A 17,651-nucleotide genomic window follows, 5' to 3' on the forward strand; every position below is an offset into this window, starting at 1 on the left:
TACATATTCTTTGTAGTTAAAGAAGCAAAACTTTTTTCTATACATGAATGGAAATTTATTATCAGACAGTTGGATATCTAAATTTTCAAGTGTTCTCAAATAGTTGCATACTTAAAATTCTACCTTTTAAACTTTATCTTAGACACTTAATAGCACCTGTTATATTTGTTTTGTAGATCATGACATCCATATTTGGACCACTTTTTTTGTGCTGTAACAAGGTTACATAGTGGACCAAATTTATTTTGTAATGCTGATTGTTTAAGTGCTGGAGCATTATATGTTTATGAATATAAGCAGGTGTCCTTTTCAATACAGATCATTTGTGAATTTGTGTTATTTCGACAAGTTTAGAAGACTGAAATAATTCATTACGCCCAAATGAAAAATTAGTGCTATTTCGACAAATTAAGAAGACTCAAATAATTCAATATTTTATCCCAACTATTGCAATTTTTTCATTCATAATTAAACATTACAAAAATAACACAAACCAACCATCTGAACTACAAACAGTCATGGATTTGTAACCAAGAGATACACTACAATTATATTGAATACACGCAAAACGCCAACTACCCATGTAAACACACTAAGCCTTTTTTCAATTGACTTCATGCATTTCTCAATTTCTCCTGCCACCACAAACCTCACTCCAACAGTGTATTCTGCATTCATATTCGCACCACAACCTTCAACATTCTTTATACTCATACCACCTTTTTTCTTCAACTTCCCATGCAGAATGATGAACAATGGGGTATTTATGGATGATTCATTACACATTTATATTGAAAATTTTTAACTGTTTTCAAATGCATTTAAATATAAATGACACATTTCAGTCTCATATCTCCACGTCACTGTTCTCTTAATGCCGTTTCTGTCATTTTAACGGAAGAGACTTCATTGATACAAAATATCAAAATTAGGGACCTAGGTAACACTTTTAAAAATTAAGGGACCAAGTTGGTGTTTGTACGACTGTCCAAGTTGTTTGACATCCAATTTCGAATAATTTAAAAATATCAAACAAAAAATATTTTTTTTTAGAAAACTAAAGATCAACATCCAAGAACTTTGTTTCTTTTAAGAAGGCTTAATTATCATTTTGGTCCTCTAATTTGTTGGGCTGGTTCATTTTGGTCCCCTTATTATTTTTTGGTTCAATTTGGTCCTCTAATTCTTTAAAAAGGTTCAATTCGGTCCCTGTCGTTAAGTCAACTTTAACACCGTCTCCGTACATGCCACGTGTCATTTTGTGGAATTTTCATATTTTTTTAATTTTTTTTAATTTTTTTAATTTTTTTTAATTTTTTTAATTTTTTTTAATTTTTTTTTAATTTTTTTTTTAATTTTTTTAAAAAAAATTAAACTGCCACGTGTCACCTTATGGTTGTGACACGTGTCAATTTGAGATTTTTTTATTTAAAAGAAATGTACTGCCACGTGGTAGGTCACGATTGTGCCACGTGTCAAGCTAACGTTGATTGTTTTCAATTTAGTCCATTTATTTACAATTTTGATTCAATTTAGTCCCCCAATTTTTTAAAATGATTCAATTTTGTCCTCTCCAATTTGAGTCCAAATTAATAATTAAGCTTAATTACAATTTATATATTCATGTTAAAATAATGTTTTACCATTTATACATCAAATCACTCCCTAAATACTCATGTTATTTTATTTCTTACATTTTTCACTTGTAATTTTTTACGCTTGAAATTTTCTATACATGTAAAAAAAAAATAATTTGAATAGTTAGATGGAGTAATTTAATCTATAAATATAATAAAAATTATTTTAATGTGTATATATAAGTTGTAATTAAGCTTAATTACTAATTTGGTATCAAATTAGAGAGGACAAAATTAAATCATTTTAAAAAATTGGGGGACTAAATTGAATCAAAATTGTACATAGAGGGACTAAATTGAAAACAACCAATGTTAGCTTGACACGTGGCATAATCATGACCTGCCACGTGGCAGTACATTTTTTTAAATAAAAAAAATCTCAAATTGACACGTGTCACAACCATAAGGTGACACGTGACAATTTAATTTTTTTTTAAAAAATTAAAAATACTTTTATAAAAGATTTTAAAAAAAAATTTAAAAATAAAAAAATTGAAAATTTCACAAAATGACACGTGGCAGGTCAAGGAGACGGTGTTAAAGTTGACTTAACGACAGTGACCAAATTGAACCTTTTAGAAAATTAGAGGACCAAATTGAACCAAAAAATAAGAAGGGGACCAAAATGAACCAACCCAACAAATTAGGGGACCAAAATGATAATTAAGCCCTTTTAAGAACTATGTGATTAATAATTTCTCATTATGAATAGAAATATGCAGAAGTAAGGTCAATTCTGGTCACGTTCATCTAAAACAATAAAAAAATTCCAAAATCAAATTTCAAAATCATTTTCCAAATTGCTCTTCATCTAAAAGTACATAAACCTTGATTTTTCATTCTGAATAGAAATAGGTAAGAATGAGGTCGATCCTTGTTGGAACCAAAATTTTAAAAAATAGTTTTGTTTATTTCGCATAGTCTTTTCTTCTTCTTTTTGGGAAAATTAAATATTTAGAAAAACTATATCCATTTTGCATATTTAATTAAAGTTATTGTTTTTGAACGAGTGTTGTAGGTTGATAACACCTTTCCCTACACAAAACCAATTTTTGGATTCAAAATCTGGTTTCACAAACCACACTTTATCTGTGGTGTTTCTATAATTTTTCAAAATAAACTATGGTAGCGATTCTAAAATCTCTATTTTTAAAATTTATAATTTTTCAATTCGTCAGCTTATTGTAATTTTGGTTGTGATTCTAAACAAGCAGTTAATGCTCATCACAATATCCATTTATGATATTGATATTGCATACCCATAAGACACGATGTTGAATTTAAATTAGTTTTTAATAAATTTTAAATTAAATTCAGCCATGGAAAATAATATAATTAAAATTCTGTAAATTGGCTTCTTTAGCTAACACATATTAAGGTAAGAGGTTAAGATTTAAAACTACTTAAACATTTCTACTCACTTATTTATATTCATAGCTTCTTTGGTGAGGAAGTCTCTCTTATCGTAGCTTGGAAAAACAACTTAAACTAACTCAATAACATGTTTTTGCATATATATAATCATTTTCTTACACCACAACTTCATACAAAAAGAAAAAAACAAATACTATAAAACCACCTTCTTTTTTTCTTTTATCTATCTTATCTTGATTTTTCTTAAAACCAAATATTCTTCGCTATGGCCTTTCTTAAACCTCAATACTTGTTTTTGGCTCTTTTGATTTTCTTTTTCCTTTCAAAACTTAGTTTTGCAAAGCAATCAAGGATAAATGGGTTGAAAATGAATGTTATTGACCAATGTTGGAGAAAAAATCATGAATGGAGGAGACACCAATATCAATTAGCCACATGTTGTGTGGGTTATGCTGGCAAGATGATAAACAACATTGGTAATGACCTCATTCATTATAAAGTTACTGACTCTAGTGATGATCCTATAAATCCCAAGCCCAACACCTTGAGATATGGAACTTCTATTCTTCAAGGTAAAGTGTGGATCACATTCCAAAAAGACATGCAAATTGAACTAAAGAAACCCCTTCTCATTAGTAGTTTTACCACTATCGATGGTCGAGGTGTTAATGTCCACATCGCTAATAATGCATGCTTAATGATATTTAAGGTAATTGATACTTGCTACTAATTAAGCTTGTAAGGATAATAAACATTAAAAAAATTATCAATATGTATGCAACTTTGCTTATTTGATTACAGGCCACCAACATAATTATCCATGGCATTCGAGTTCACCATTGCAAACCTCAAGCCCCTGGGAGTGTGATGGGGCCTGAAGGAAAGGTGATTCCTTTAGGTCATGTAGACGGGGACGCAATAAGATTGGTTACTGCTTCAAAAATTTGGATTGACCATAATACACTTTATGATTGTCAAGATGGTTTGCTTGATGTAACACGAGGTTCTACTGATGTGACTATCTCTAATAATTGGTTCAAAAACCAAGATAAGGTTATGCTTCTTGGACATGATGATGGATATGTGAGAGACAAGAATATGAAGGTTACAGTGGTGTACAATCATTTTGGACCTAATTGCAATCAACGTATGCCAAGGTAAATAAGCATTGTTATACTAAGTAGTTAAAAATACACAAAGTAATAAACAATTCTATTTGCTCTTATTAACAAAGAATTAGTGTTCTAGGATTCGTCATAGATATGCACATGTAGCCAATAATTTTTATCAAGGATGGCTTCAATATGCCATTGGTGGAAGCATGGAACCTAGTCTCAAAAGTGAAGCTAACCTCTTTGTTGCACCAACGATAGGAAATAAGGAGGTAATCAATTTTAAAATTTTTGCTTGAAGTATTTGATATCCAACTGATTACCAATCACTTAAGTATTTGCTTATATATATATATATATATATATATATATATATATATATATATATATATATATATATATATATATATATATATATATATATATATATATTTATATAATATTAATTTTATTAATACTAATTATTTATTATGTGTAGGTTACATGGAGAAAGAGTAGTGATAAAAGTGGAGGTACATGGAACTTTCATTCGGTAAGGGATACTTTTGAAAATGGAGCTTCTTTCAATATAACAAAAGGAGGAGGTGTGAAAAAACCGAATTATACTAAAGAACAAAATTTTAAAGTTCTTGATGCCAAATTCGTGAGATTGTTGACACGTTCATCTGGTGTGTTGCAATACAATAAAAATTCTATATATTGATTAACAAAAATATAAGAGAGATTATCTTTTGAATATTTAGCATTCTTATGATTTAGACTATATAAGTGAGGAGAGTTTAATTTTTCTCCAATTGTATTAAAATTGAATTGTGCTTTTAATTAAAATTCTGAACTTTGTAAATCTACTATATAAGTATTATTATTATATTGGAGTATATGATAAAAATCTTGAAAGATGCTCCATACTTAATCTTTTATCGAAGTTGTTTAGGGATTTAGAATAAGTATTTTTTTTCTTTCCTGGTATTTTAGGGATAGACAATACTATTGCAATTATGTAAGACTACGTTTTACGTTTTAAAGTTTTATTTTGATAAAAATCATAGTTCAATATTAATTTCACATAAATAAATTAAGAGCCAGGTTGGATAACATTTGAACAAACCCATTATACAACTTATTAAAAAAAAGTTAAATATAATTCTAGTCTTTGAAATTCGTCCTCGTTCAAAACTTTAATACATTTTCTTATCTCTAAACTTAAAAATGAATAAATATAATTTATTTAATCCAATTATGTTAAATTTTTTTGACATGTCAAATATATTTTATGCTAACATTTGGGTTGTTCATACGTTTTTATATGTTCTCACTTCAATATTAGATGTGAGACGTGTTTGACACAAAAAAAAAATTTAACATACTTAGGTTAGAAGGACTATATCCATTCATTTTTAAAGTTTAGGGACTAAAATGTACCAATATAAGAACAAATTATAATTTCGCTTCAAAGTTCAGGGACTAAAAAGATATCTAATCCTTCACAAATCTACATTTATTTTTTTCTTAACCTCAATCCAAATTAGCCCACTCTTGAATGAATTGGATTAGGTTGGGTCTAAGTAATAAGTCAAGTCATTATTGGGTCGGGTCGAAACATTGGCGTTGTTTGTTGGGACTGATAATTTCCCTTGTCCTCCACCCTCTGAGGTGTTTTTTAAGGATAAAACCGTGACAGAGCTGCACGCTCCAAAATGGACAATACCTCGAGAACGTGGTGGTTGATCCTATTGATGCTTCCGAACGAACTTGGGTTGAGTCGAAACATTGGCGCTGTTTGGGAACCAACAACTCCCCTTGCCCTCTACTCTCTTAGGCACCTTTTAAGGATAAAAGCATGACAAAGTTCCATGCTCCAAAGCGGAATATACCTCAGGAAGGCAATGATTGTTCCTAACGATGCTGCTAGATGGACTTAGGTCAGGTTGGAACATTGACATCATCTGTAGGGATCGACAACTCCCTTTGCCCTCCATCCTCCGATGTATCCTTTAAGGACAAAGCTGTGATGGAACTTCACGCTCAAAAGCGGACAATATCTTGGAAACACGATGATTGTTCCTAACGATACATCCAGATGGATTTAGATCGGGTAGAATGTCTATATGGTTTCAACTTTGTGATTTGGAATTGATGTTCTAGTATCAATTGTAAGTGAAACCATATGTTTGATAACAAAGAGTCCAACTTCACCTTTTCATTATAAAAATGCAAACAAACAAGCAATATTTGACATGAGTGGAAATTTTATAACAAGGCCGAGTTCTCGTAAAAGCCTCATACATTCTTTTCTGCATAAACCTAAAGGGGATTTCATCAATTATTATCGTCCAAGCAATTGCAACAAGCTTTTTCTCTTGGTTGAATTCAACAACTCCTAAATGCATGACATTAGAGTCATCCTCGTATATATCCTTTCCAATATCTAATGTTATTTATTTCTTATCACATCCTATTAGGCTTCATATAATAATCATTCAAATGTTTAATCTAAGTTAGTGATTTCATACTAATACTATTATTATTGTCATAGTACTTGCAAATGTCGTTGTCCTATACATTGTTGTAATGAATCAAAACCTTGAAGTCATCTTTGTAAGTTTTCTCTTCTTGGTATGATTTAGATGACTGTAGCCGTGTAGGAGCCTCTGACATCAATGATGACTAAACTTCAAGTGATACATATTATCAGAGGATGTTATTGGTGACTTGAGATATTCATATTTCCCATGATCCAATACAACTATTTTTTTCTTCTTCTATTCATGTGAACATCAAAACAATTACAAATTACAAAAATAGTTCAGTAATATTAACATTATGTTTCATATATTTTTTTCGTGTGTAAATCTTTTAACCCGGTGAGCTTCTTTTACCTTGACCTAGAGCAAGACCAAGTCATGTGACAGGGATAGTGAAATGAGCCGGCTTGTCTTGTTTTTCTTGATCCATCAAACAGAAACGACCAATAATGATAATTCACCCCGTATAGGATGGGTTAACGGATTGAGCCAGGCTAGTCCGTCACTTCTTTTTATTTATTTTATTTTTTTTTAATTTCTTTTCAAAATTTTTATTTTTTTAAAATTTATTTATATATACATATAAATAAATATTAAAAACATACTTAATCATATAAAATATTTTCTAAACTTTTAATTAATTAGTTCATGTTTTCAATTAGATAAATTAAAATAATTATTACATTTACATGTTAAATTATTCTATTATAACTATAATTGAAAATTAATTTGTAATTGTTAATAATTTAAATTACAATACTATTATATATTTATATCTTTAAAAAATATAATACAAAAAATAATCTTTTGACCCGAATTGACGAACTGAATAGGTCATATCAAAACGAACTTACGGATTAAAATCTTCAACCGCCATCTCTTTTAACATCAGCTAACGGACTCCCAAATCTGTTTTGCCATCCTATTGTGACTATAGGTATAAGAATCAAAGAAGAAATACGACCCTAGTAATCATAGAAGAAAGACAAGTCCAGATTTTCTATTGGTTTTTTTTTATGTTGTCCTCTGCTGGGCATTAAAAATATACTGTAATGATATTTTAAATATATTTTTAATATATTTTAAAACATTAAAATTAATGGTAATCAATGTATTATAATAGCACAGTAGAAAAACAACACACAAAAAACCAGCAGATTATCCAAATTCAAGAAATACTGCCTCTCTTTTAACCTTATACTTTTGAATCTTTTATTTGCATTAATACTATTGTTTAAATATTTAATTTTATTTATATCTTGAAGTGAGTTTTGCCCATCACACATTTTTTATTAATTAGAGTTTATTTAATTTTTTAATTTAATCCGCATATTATATATACAAACTTTACTTTTAATTTATAATATAAATTATTAATTTAAATAAACTACTGTGAGTTATCCTAGATTTAGTTATTGTTTTGTTAATTTAAATATATTTGTTTGGAAACCTCATTTCAAAGCCAAAGATTTTCTTCCCTTTCTTTCTTCTTTTTAAAATTTTATTCTCTATGCATCTTTTTCACCTATCATCTCTCTTCTCCCTGTAAACTCTTCTTTTACAGAATTTGTATCTCTTTCATTAACATATTCTACGCTATAAAAGCCAATGAGTTTAAATCTTTTCCATCCAGTTATAATTCAATTCAGAGTAAATAATTTTTATCTCTGTCAGGGAAATACCGGATTTCTTGTTATATCAAATTGTTTGAGGTCACATAATTAAGTTGGTATGATAATTTTGTCCGTAGTATTAAGCACAATAATCTATTATTGAAAAAGAAGCTTTTCTTTCACTAACTATCTAAAGCACGTTGATCAATATATTAGGTGATAAGAAGTTAAGGGGAAAATTTTGCACCATCTAGACACAACTTCGATGTACAATTATTTGTGCAATGAAATTATAATGAATATACTATATATCATCCGGAAGACATCTATTTGATATTTCACTACATGTATATATGTTTGAATTTGTGTAACGTCCCATTTAATTAATAAGCGTAATTAAAAGAAACATCACGCACAAATAGTATAGCAGCGCAGTCTTGGGATATTAAATGCAACCCCTACAAGATCCTAGGCACACCACGATGCCAAAGTAAACCAGTTACAACATTCAACAACAAACCGAAGGGCATTAAAATAGTAAACTAATACATGAGCCATAGCCTAGAAAGAAAACCCATAAAGATACAGATCTAGTCCAAGCGGACTATGCAGCAGAATCATCTCTCCTCTGTTGACCACGAGTATCTCTCACATCTGCTCCCATCAATAAATTGATGATCATCGCAAGAGTAGAATTCAAACAAGAAAAAGGTAAGCTAGAGCCAAAAGATTTCATCAATGCAATCATATATACTTTCGCAGTCCAATATACATACATCACCCAAGCATGTTATGATCTTCCAAAACAATACACTAAGACTCGACTCGACTCATCCGGATACATATAACCTGGCCGGATTCAGCGGATGCTTGCACTTGTGGTGGATACCTCCGCTCACCCCCGAGCTATGTGTTACAAGTGTTACAATGAATCAATTCCCTCACACACAAGGTTAACCCTTAATGAGTTTCAGGCCTTCTGTTACTCTCACCACTAGAGTCAGTCCACTCTAAGTGAGACTAACTGACTCCTTAGAGTGTTAGGATGCAATCCTTACCTTGAATCCTTACCAAGTTATATAGATGTGGCACCACCATGGACACCCACTAACAAGGGCCATGGAATTACGTCCCGACCACTGAAGCACGACTCTAAAAATCTCACCTAGAGATTCCAAGGAATTACGCACTGACACGGACCAATCATGTTCATTCAATCAAGAAAGACCTATCATGCATATATATATATATATATATATATATATATATATATATATATATATATATATATATATATATATATATATATATATATATATATATATATATATAAAGAGTTTTGAGGTCTAAAACAAACTTAAAAAATAATATTTTTTTGGAATTTTTTTATGCAAAATTATTTATTATATTTTCATAATTAAAAAAATATTACTTTTCTAAACTCGATAATAAATCTCTTTTTTCCTAAACTTGAATTATTTTTCTACAAAAAGCCTAACTTTGAATTACGCTCCAACTAAATAAATAGGCAAAAGAAACACATTTCAAATTTTAATACAATCAAAACAAAGTAAAAACCACAACAACACAAATAGAAAGAAAAAACATACTAACCATAAATGAGGATGAAAAAATTGGTACACATGGACAATATGAGATTCAAGGAATGTAATCTGTCAAAACTCTAAAAAAAAGTCTTAAAAAGAAAAAAAAGTAAGGAGACACAAATCATACAAAAATAAAAAGATAAAAGAAATATTGTACCCTAACTACTCAAATGGTTTCGTTTATCAAATAGAAAGTACAAAGGATAAATTTCAATGGATAGAGAGCAAATGAAGTCACCTTATTTTAATAATACCTAGATTTATGAAGATGTAACAATTTATATGAAAACTAAAAAAAATAAATATATTTTTGTGTTTTATTACTAGGTTTAAATATATTTTTAGTCCTGAACTTTACACAAAGTTGAAATTTATTTATGTCTGAAACTTTGATATATTTGGGTCCTAAACTTTAAAAATGAAGGAATATAATCCTTTTAATCTAATTATATATATATTTTATTTGTCAAACGTGTTTCGAAACTGACATTAAAGTGAAAATATATTAATAATATAAACAACTTAAATACTAACATAAAACACATTTATGCATTTGACATGTAAAAAAAATTTAATGTAATTAGGTTTATAAAGACTATAAAAATTTATTTTTAAAGTTTAAAGACAAAAGTATATCAAAGTTTCATACAAAGACAAATTCCAATTTCACGTCAAGATTCTAAGATTAAAAATATATTTAACCTTATAAATATAATATTTATGAAATTAATATTTTATTAAAAAATAAACTATGCTTATTAAATACATGACAAAATATATATATATATATATATATATATATATATATATATTATTCAATATGATATAATTATTAAAAACACACATGAATTTAATCATAGTATTTATTTATTTTACTAAATTTAATATATAATTAATTCAACGCAAACTGTATTAATAACATTATTTATTATATTATTAAATATGATATAAAGTTAAAAGCCTGTGAGTTTTAATTATGCATTTAACGCAAACACAATAATATTAATCATTATATTTATTGCAGTTAATATATAATTAATATCATATACAGTTATAAATATCACATTTTCTGTATTATATAAGATTTTTCTTGAAAATTTATTAGAATAATTTAAAAGAAAAATTCATTTTTTAAGAATTTCAATTGACAATTATTTCTTTCATAGATAATTATTTTCTACGAAATTATAAAATTTATAAATATTTATTATATTTTTTTTTTGTAAAAAAGTGTTTTATATAAAATATTTTTGCAAAAAAGTTGGTCACAATTTCTTGCAATTTTTTTTTCATAACAAAAGTTGGTCACAATTTCTTGCAATTTTTTCATAACAATCTCTTAGAACAAAATTGACAGAAAATATAATATTTTTTAGTAATATATATATATATATATATATATATATATATATATATATATATATATATATATATATATATATATATATATATATATATATATATATATATATATATATATATATGGCTATGATGAACATAAATACGTGTATCAGATACGACACACATTTGATGCACTTATTTTAAAAATAGTAGGTCACAATTCATAATATATGCATATCGAAAAATGTATAAATTAAAAACATGTTAAATATATGATTACTATTGTGTGATTCTAAACTAAAATCAAATACATTAAATATTTTTAATATAAAAATTTACAAATTATTATCATCATAAAAATATTACTTGTTTATATATTAAATTTTTCATTGAGAAATATAAATAATAATATGTCATCATCAAATGAAAATGAACAAATAAAATAAGAGAAAAAAAATACAAATATAAGAAGAGAAAAAGAAAGACAAAGTTTTAATTTATTTTCACATTGATTACTTTTTTATTTTAACATTAATAATCCATTAAAAAGATAAAAATATTAAAAATAATTTATTCATAATATTATCTTTTAATCTTCCTACTCATGTCTACGTCAGTTTAGATCTATATAAAGGGTACACTCATGGAGTTTTCAATCAACCTATTATCTATTTTTCTCCAAAAACAAAACATTTAGAGCTATCTTTTTCAATATTTAGAGCTTCAACCAATGGGCACCAGCATAGAGAAAGGGGAAGACGAAGAAGAAGTTACTTTCAACAGAGTACATATTCATCCCATATCAAATCAAAGAAGTACCAAAGGTACCACATTCTACTATTCATAACTTTTACTACTTTGTATTTACAAACATTGTTAAAACTTACACAAACAACTTTTAAATCTTATATGTTTTATAATATTTATTTTACTTTTGAAAGTATATGCAAATTATGATTATGTTAGTATATGTAATAATGATGTAATTTGGTTATGTTTGTAGGAAAAACGAACAACCCAGAAGAACATGCTGATTCATCTGATTCAGAAAGACAAACTGGGTTATGCAAGGGTATTCAGAGAGAAATGGTTGCAGCGAAAGAAGGATAAGAAAAGATTGAACTTTCTAAGTATCATTTTAACTTTTCAATGTAATATTATTTATTTAGTATTCTTTCTACCCTACAAGTTATAAAGAAAGGAAAATCTCAAACTAAATGTAATTTCTATTTTTAACTGTCATTTTAACTTTTCAATGTATTATCATATAAGAGGAGGAATAGTAAATCAATTGGTGTTGTTGCAATTGTTCTCGTGGGAATTGATTCTCAAGTCAAAGAGTTTCTCGTTAAGAAGAAAGCTAAAGTTACAAACATGAAAGCTCAATGTATGCTTTATTATTCTTCTTTTCAATTTCATTTAAGATTGTCTTCAAATTTTCTTCTCTTCCAATTCTAAATTGATTACCTAAATTTTGCAGATTTTGTATGGTGTATTTGATTTCGTACTGATATAAGAACAACAACTTTTGTATTAACCACTCCTTCCCGAACTAGGGTTTTGACCATAACTCTTGTGTTGTTTTTTTATGAGTTGGACTACTCTATATATTCCGTTAATATAATTTATTTCGCTGATAAAAAAAATTCTGTACAGTTTTAATATCAAAACAACATTAAAAAAGAACATAATAATTGGGTAGTTTAACACGAGTACATGGCATCACAACAATAACATAACCATAACATGTTTTTGTGGTTTAACTTCACCTTTATTACAAGAAAAATGTGGTTTTAGAAATAAAATCATTGGTCACAAAAATAATAAAATTAGTCAATAATTCAATTAGTGATTAATTTAGAATAGAACAGTCATAATTAGTTAAAATATAACTAACTAATATTAACCACCAATTTAATTTTTAATTAAAAATCTAATTTAGCGATAAATTATAATAAAACCATTTTAGTAACAAATTACATTAAAAACCAATTTAAAAATCAAATATATAAAATCCAATTTAACAACAAAATATATAAAATCCAATTTATAATAACAATTTTATATAAAAACCAATTTCCGATCATATTATCTAGAACCCAATTTAATAACCATATTATATAGAAATTAATTTATTGATCAAATATATAAATATCAAAAGATGATTACTATATTGGTCTCTAAATAATAATTTATTTTTAAATATTTTCTACTGTTTTATTTCTCTATAAAATCTTTCATATTTTATATTTATTTCTATATTTGATTTCATTAATTTTAAAATAAATCATCAATAATTAAAATTTACTTTTACTATAATTCAAATTATTCATTACAAATTTAAAATATAAATATTCTTTTCTTACTATAGACTTCTAGTCCATCATTAATTTCAGTAGTTACCAACAAATTACATATCATAATAAGAAGAGAAACCTTCCATTTCATTGAATTTAATTCATTCATCCAATCTCATGGTCAATTTATAATAAATCTTCCAATTATCCAATTTTAAGAACAAAGATTAACTTATGATCTTCCAATCAGAAACTTAAAACAAAAGTACTGCCATACATTCCTTCTCCAGTTTCCGTTGGTTAATCTCCTTAGCCTCATAGGTCCCATTGTATATATTATATATTACATAACACCCTTTAAGTAATTTCATTTAACAACACTTCCTTGATTTCATCAAAGTGTAACATTCAAGCTCATTAATCAGTATCCTTGTTTTATCCTTATAGTTTATTACAGTAAAGGAGTAATAGTCTTTTTTACACATGATGCAGTGAATGAACACATAAGTAGAGTTTTCTTACTTCTCACAGTTATCACATAATTTACGTCACCTGCTTTCAGCTGACCCTGCTTCTTTTCTTTGCAAGCTAATCTGTACAAGACCATGGTATGCTTCAATTTGAGCTTCAATCTTTTCATCTCACTGTCCATCTCTATCTTGAATGAAGTAAAACAGTAAATTAATTTCTACCACTTAGTTTTACCGTATTGATTTGATCATTTAGTTTCATCTCACTGTCCATCTCTATCAACAGATGTTAATGACAAATAATTCCACTGATAATACGAAATTTAATTTATCGATAGATAATATCAACAGATTTGCCAACAAATTTCAAATCAACAAATATTTTCATTAATATTAAAATTTTAAAATTTGTTAATAAATCTTTTTTATCAACAAATTCTTTTTTCATCAATAATATAACATTTTCTTATCTTATAGTGATATACGACTCTATTAGGAAAATACTCTTCCAAAAATATTGCTTTGAAGCTTTCTAAAATGGCATTTTCTCCTGTATCTTTTATCTTATGTTTCATGCCTATCCTCCAAAATTCAACTTCTCGAGCAAGCATATAGATGACATAGGATGAATTATTTTCTTCAGGACATTGAGTGACTTCATAGATCCCCTCAATATCAATATGTTATATTTGGGTTTACTCTCCCATTAAAGTTGGATGGATTGTGCCTCGTGAAATCTCAAACCTAAGGAATGATTTTATTGATGAATATGAGATTCCTTTAATTATAGTCAAGTAGTCTTTAGCTTATTAGTGACAACCTAATGTTGTTTTGCCATAGTTGCACTTTGATGTCGCATCATTTCAATATTGAAAGCATGGACATGAATGAACATAAGATACTTATTAGAGCAAAATTTGCATTATCTGATTAGTGTACATGCCCATGGTTTAATACTAACATAATGTATAGGTTAGAATAATCCAATGGCACAAAATATAACACTTCTATTGTGGCCTTACAATTGTTAATTAGTGGGTGTCACTCTATTGGTGGTAGTAGTGTATGCAGGGATTATGTTGACATTAAACTCTGGATTTGGAAGGAAATAACCTAGTTTGTATTTTTTTATGCAGTGCAGATGTAGAATGGAAAGTGCGATTAATGAATTAGCATAATCAGTAGTGAAACCTGTGAAAAAAGAATTCTAAGCAAAAACGAATGTTAAAATTTCTGCCTATTTGGTTCCACTACCATGAGTAAATAACATAAATGTTATATAAGAGATATCCTCACTCGACTCACGTAAAAAAAATCAATTAGTGAAAATTGAAGGAGATTATTATGACTTAGTTTGTAGTGTTAAAAGGAATTATGTTTGTAGGTCATGGATTATTAGGGATGTCAACGGGGTAGATAGAATACGGGTAGTCTCCTGTATTTGTTGGGTAAATATTCGTCCCCCGTACTTATATCCATCCGTGCCGGTATGTTATGCGAATATCCATATACTTTTTAATATCCATGGATATCCACGGGTATTTACAAATAAAATAAAATAAAATATTTAACATCTTTTAATCGTAAATTCAAATAAAATACAATACATAACATTCTTAAATTTTAAACAAAGTCCAAATAACCTATTTAAATAGCGTTGAATGACAGTTTACAAAGAAATTAAAGTTTTCTAAAATCAATTGATAAAAAATAACCCATTCAAAATCAATTGTTAATATTTTAATCATTTTTATTTTTTATTTTAATTTAAATTAGAGTATAGTGGGTACAGGTATCCACGAGTATAGATATTAGGATACCCGAACCCGCCCCGTTAACATGTGTATAAAAAATATTTGTACGCGTATCCACGAGTATAGATATTCTCTCGTTGCGGGTTTCATCTGCAGATACTTGCGGGTACCAATTTTTTTGACATCCCTAATGATTACCTTGTCACATTTGAATGACTTTCTATTATGGATTACAAGAAAATCATTAAATAACAACTAATTTTAGAGATCAAAATAATTAGTCCCTACATTGACTAAAATTATTAGTATTAAAGTTTTATCTAGGCATGTCAAAGCGGGTCAGGACCATCGGACCAGCTTGCCTAGCCACCAAACTGGCTAAAAAATTAATTTTCTATATTATATATACATATATATATATATATATATATATATATATATATATATATAGATATATATTCAAAAAAAATTTAAAAACTTCAAAAACTTAAGAAAAAAGGAGTGGCGCCAGACTGTCAGTCCACTCTGAGGCGGAGTGGATTGTAGTGTCCAACCCGTTTTCCAATGGCATGCCAGCTCAACCCAACCCATTTTTGGCGAGCCTAGTTTTGTCTACTTACTGCTAAACACATGCATCCACACATGCACTACCATATAAACATACATAGAAACCCACACCCACGTTCACAAATACACACACACACACAATGCTAACCAATGTCCTAAGAGTACTGGTTAAGGAATAATTAATGTTCATTGGTTCCATCATTTTTACATTGAAAATACCCTTTTAAATTTTTAGACAATAACTTTCTGATACAAAACAATGACTTTAAAATTTTTAAGGTCTCTACTAAAAAGGAAAAAAAAATCTTTACTAATTATTTTTTGGTAAACTTTTTATATGTTTAACACTATTTTTTTGTTGATCTTTTCTGTTAGTTTAAACTTTTTTATGTTTAATTATATTTAATTTTTAGCAACATTAAAATATAGTTATTTTATTGTTTAAATATTTTTTTAACTTTATTGGTGAGCATGAAATAAAATATTAAACATACCTATACAATATTTATGGATATTTTTGTCCTTTAAATAGAATAAAGTTACATTAATGGTTATTAGGTCATATTTTATTTAATATTACACTTAACTATAGGATTCAATGCACATTATATTTATTTATGTATTAAATTTAATTAATAATATCATTAATATTATTTTACCTATAATTAATGCTTTCATAAAATAAATATTAAATGTGTATTGCAAAAAAAGCATAAATATTAATTTCTACATTTTATAGTTACTAAATGTAATAAATAAATTATTTAATGTTTACATTAATTTTAAGTAATGAACAGTTTATAATATTAAATCATTATTTCTCTATAATTGTAGTTTAAAAATTTTTAAGGAAAATTTTTGAATTTTCTACTTTCAATGCAATTTTAAGTTAATTATCAATCATACCTATATTAGTTTTCTTATTTGAATGTGCATTTGTGTGTTATATATTTTTCTTTCTGTTCATAACTAAATATTTTTACTTCCTGTTGATTAAATTAAAGGTGTGAAAAATAATATTATCTTCAAATTGAAAAGTTAAAAGATTGAAAAGAACAGGCTTTAATTAAAAAAAATAAAAACATGAAAAAGTAACACATATGAATATATATTAAATTTATCAAAAAACTAATAGATGATGCTTAATAATAAATACATGTAACGGAGATTATAGAAGTCTTAACGAAACTGAAATGGTAATTTAATGATAATAATGACTCGCTTTAAAAGAAAATAAAATTATTAAATTATATAATTAATATCAATAACTTTTATTTGAGCTATTCATCTCACATGTTTCATTTTGCATCTATATATAGAGGATATACACAGAGTACTCAACAGAAACAATTAA

General features: G+C 27.2%; 1 protein-coding gene across 1 annotated transcript; it reads left to right on the forward strand.

The window, feature by feature from the left end:
• Window positions 1-1,262: 1,262 nt before the first annotated feature.
• On the forward strand, window positions 1,263-12,871 carry LOC114180828 (pectate lyase 1-like). The gene is made up of 6 exons (XM_085672065.1): window positions 1,263-1,272; window positions 3,305-3,720; window positions 3,813-4,168; window positions 4,260-4,395; window positions 4,602-4,793; window positions 12,803-12,871. Exons 2-6 carry the CDS (start codon window positions 3,379-3,381, stop codon window positions 12,869-12,871), a joined length of 1,095 nt encoding a protein of 364 aa, XP_085528191.1. The 5' UTR covers window positions 1,263-1,272; window positions 3,305-3,378.
• Window positions 12,872-17,651: the final 4,780 nt, after the last annotated feature.

Source organism: Vigna unguiculata, chromosome 4, assembly GCF_037176805.1.
Source record: "Vigna unguiculata cultivar grain cowpea cultivar isolate G323 ecotype 2 chromosome 4, ASM3717680v1, whole genome shotgun sequence".
Lineage (NCBI taxonomy): Eukaryota > Viridiplantae > Streptophyta > Magnoliopsida > Fabales > Fabaceae > Vigna > Vigna unguiculata.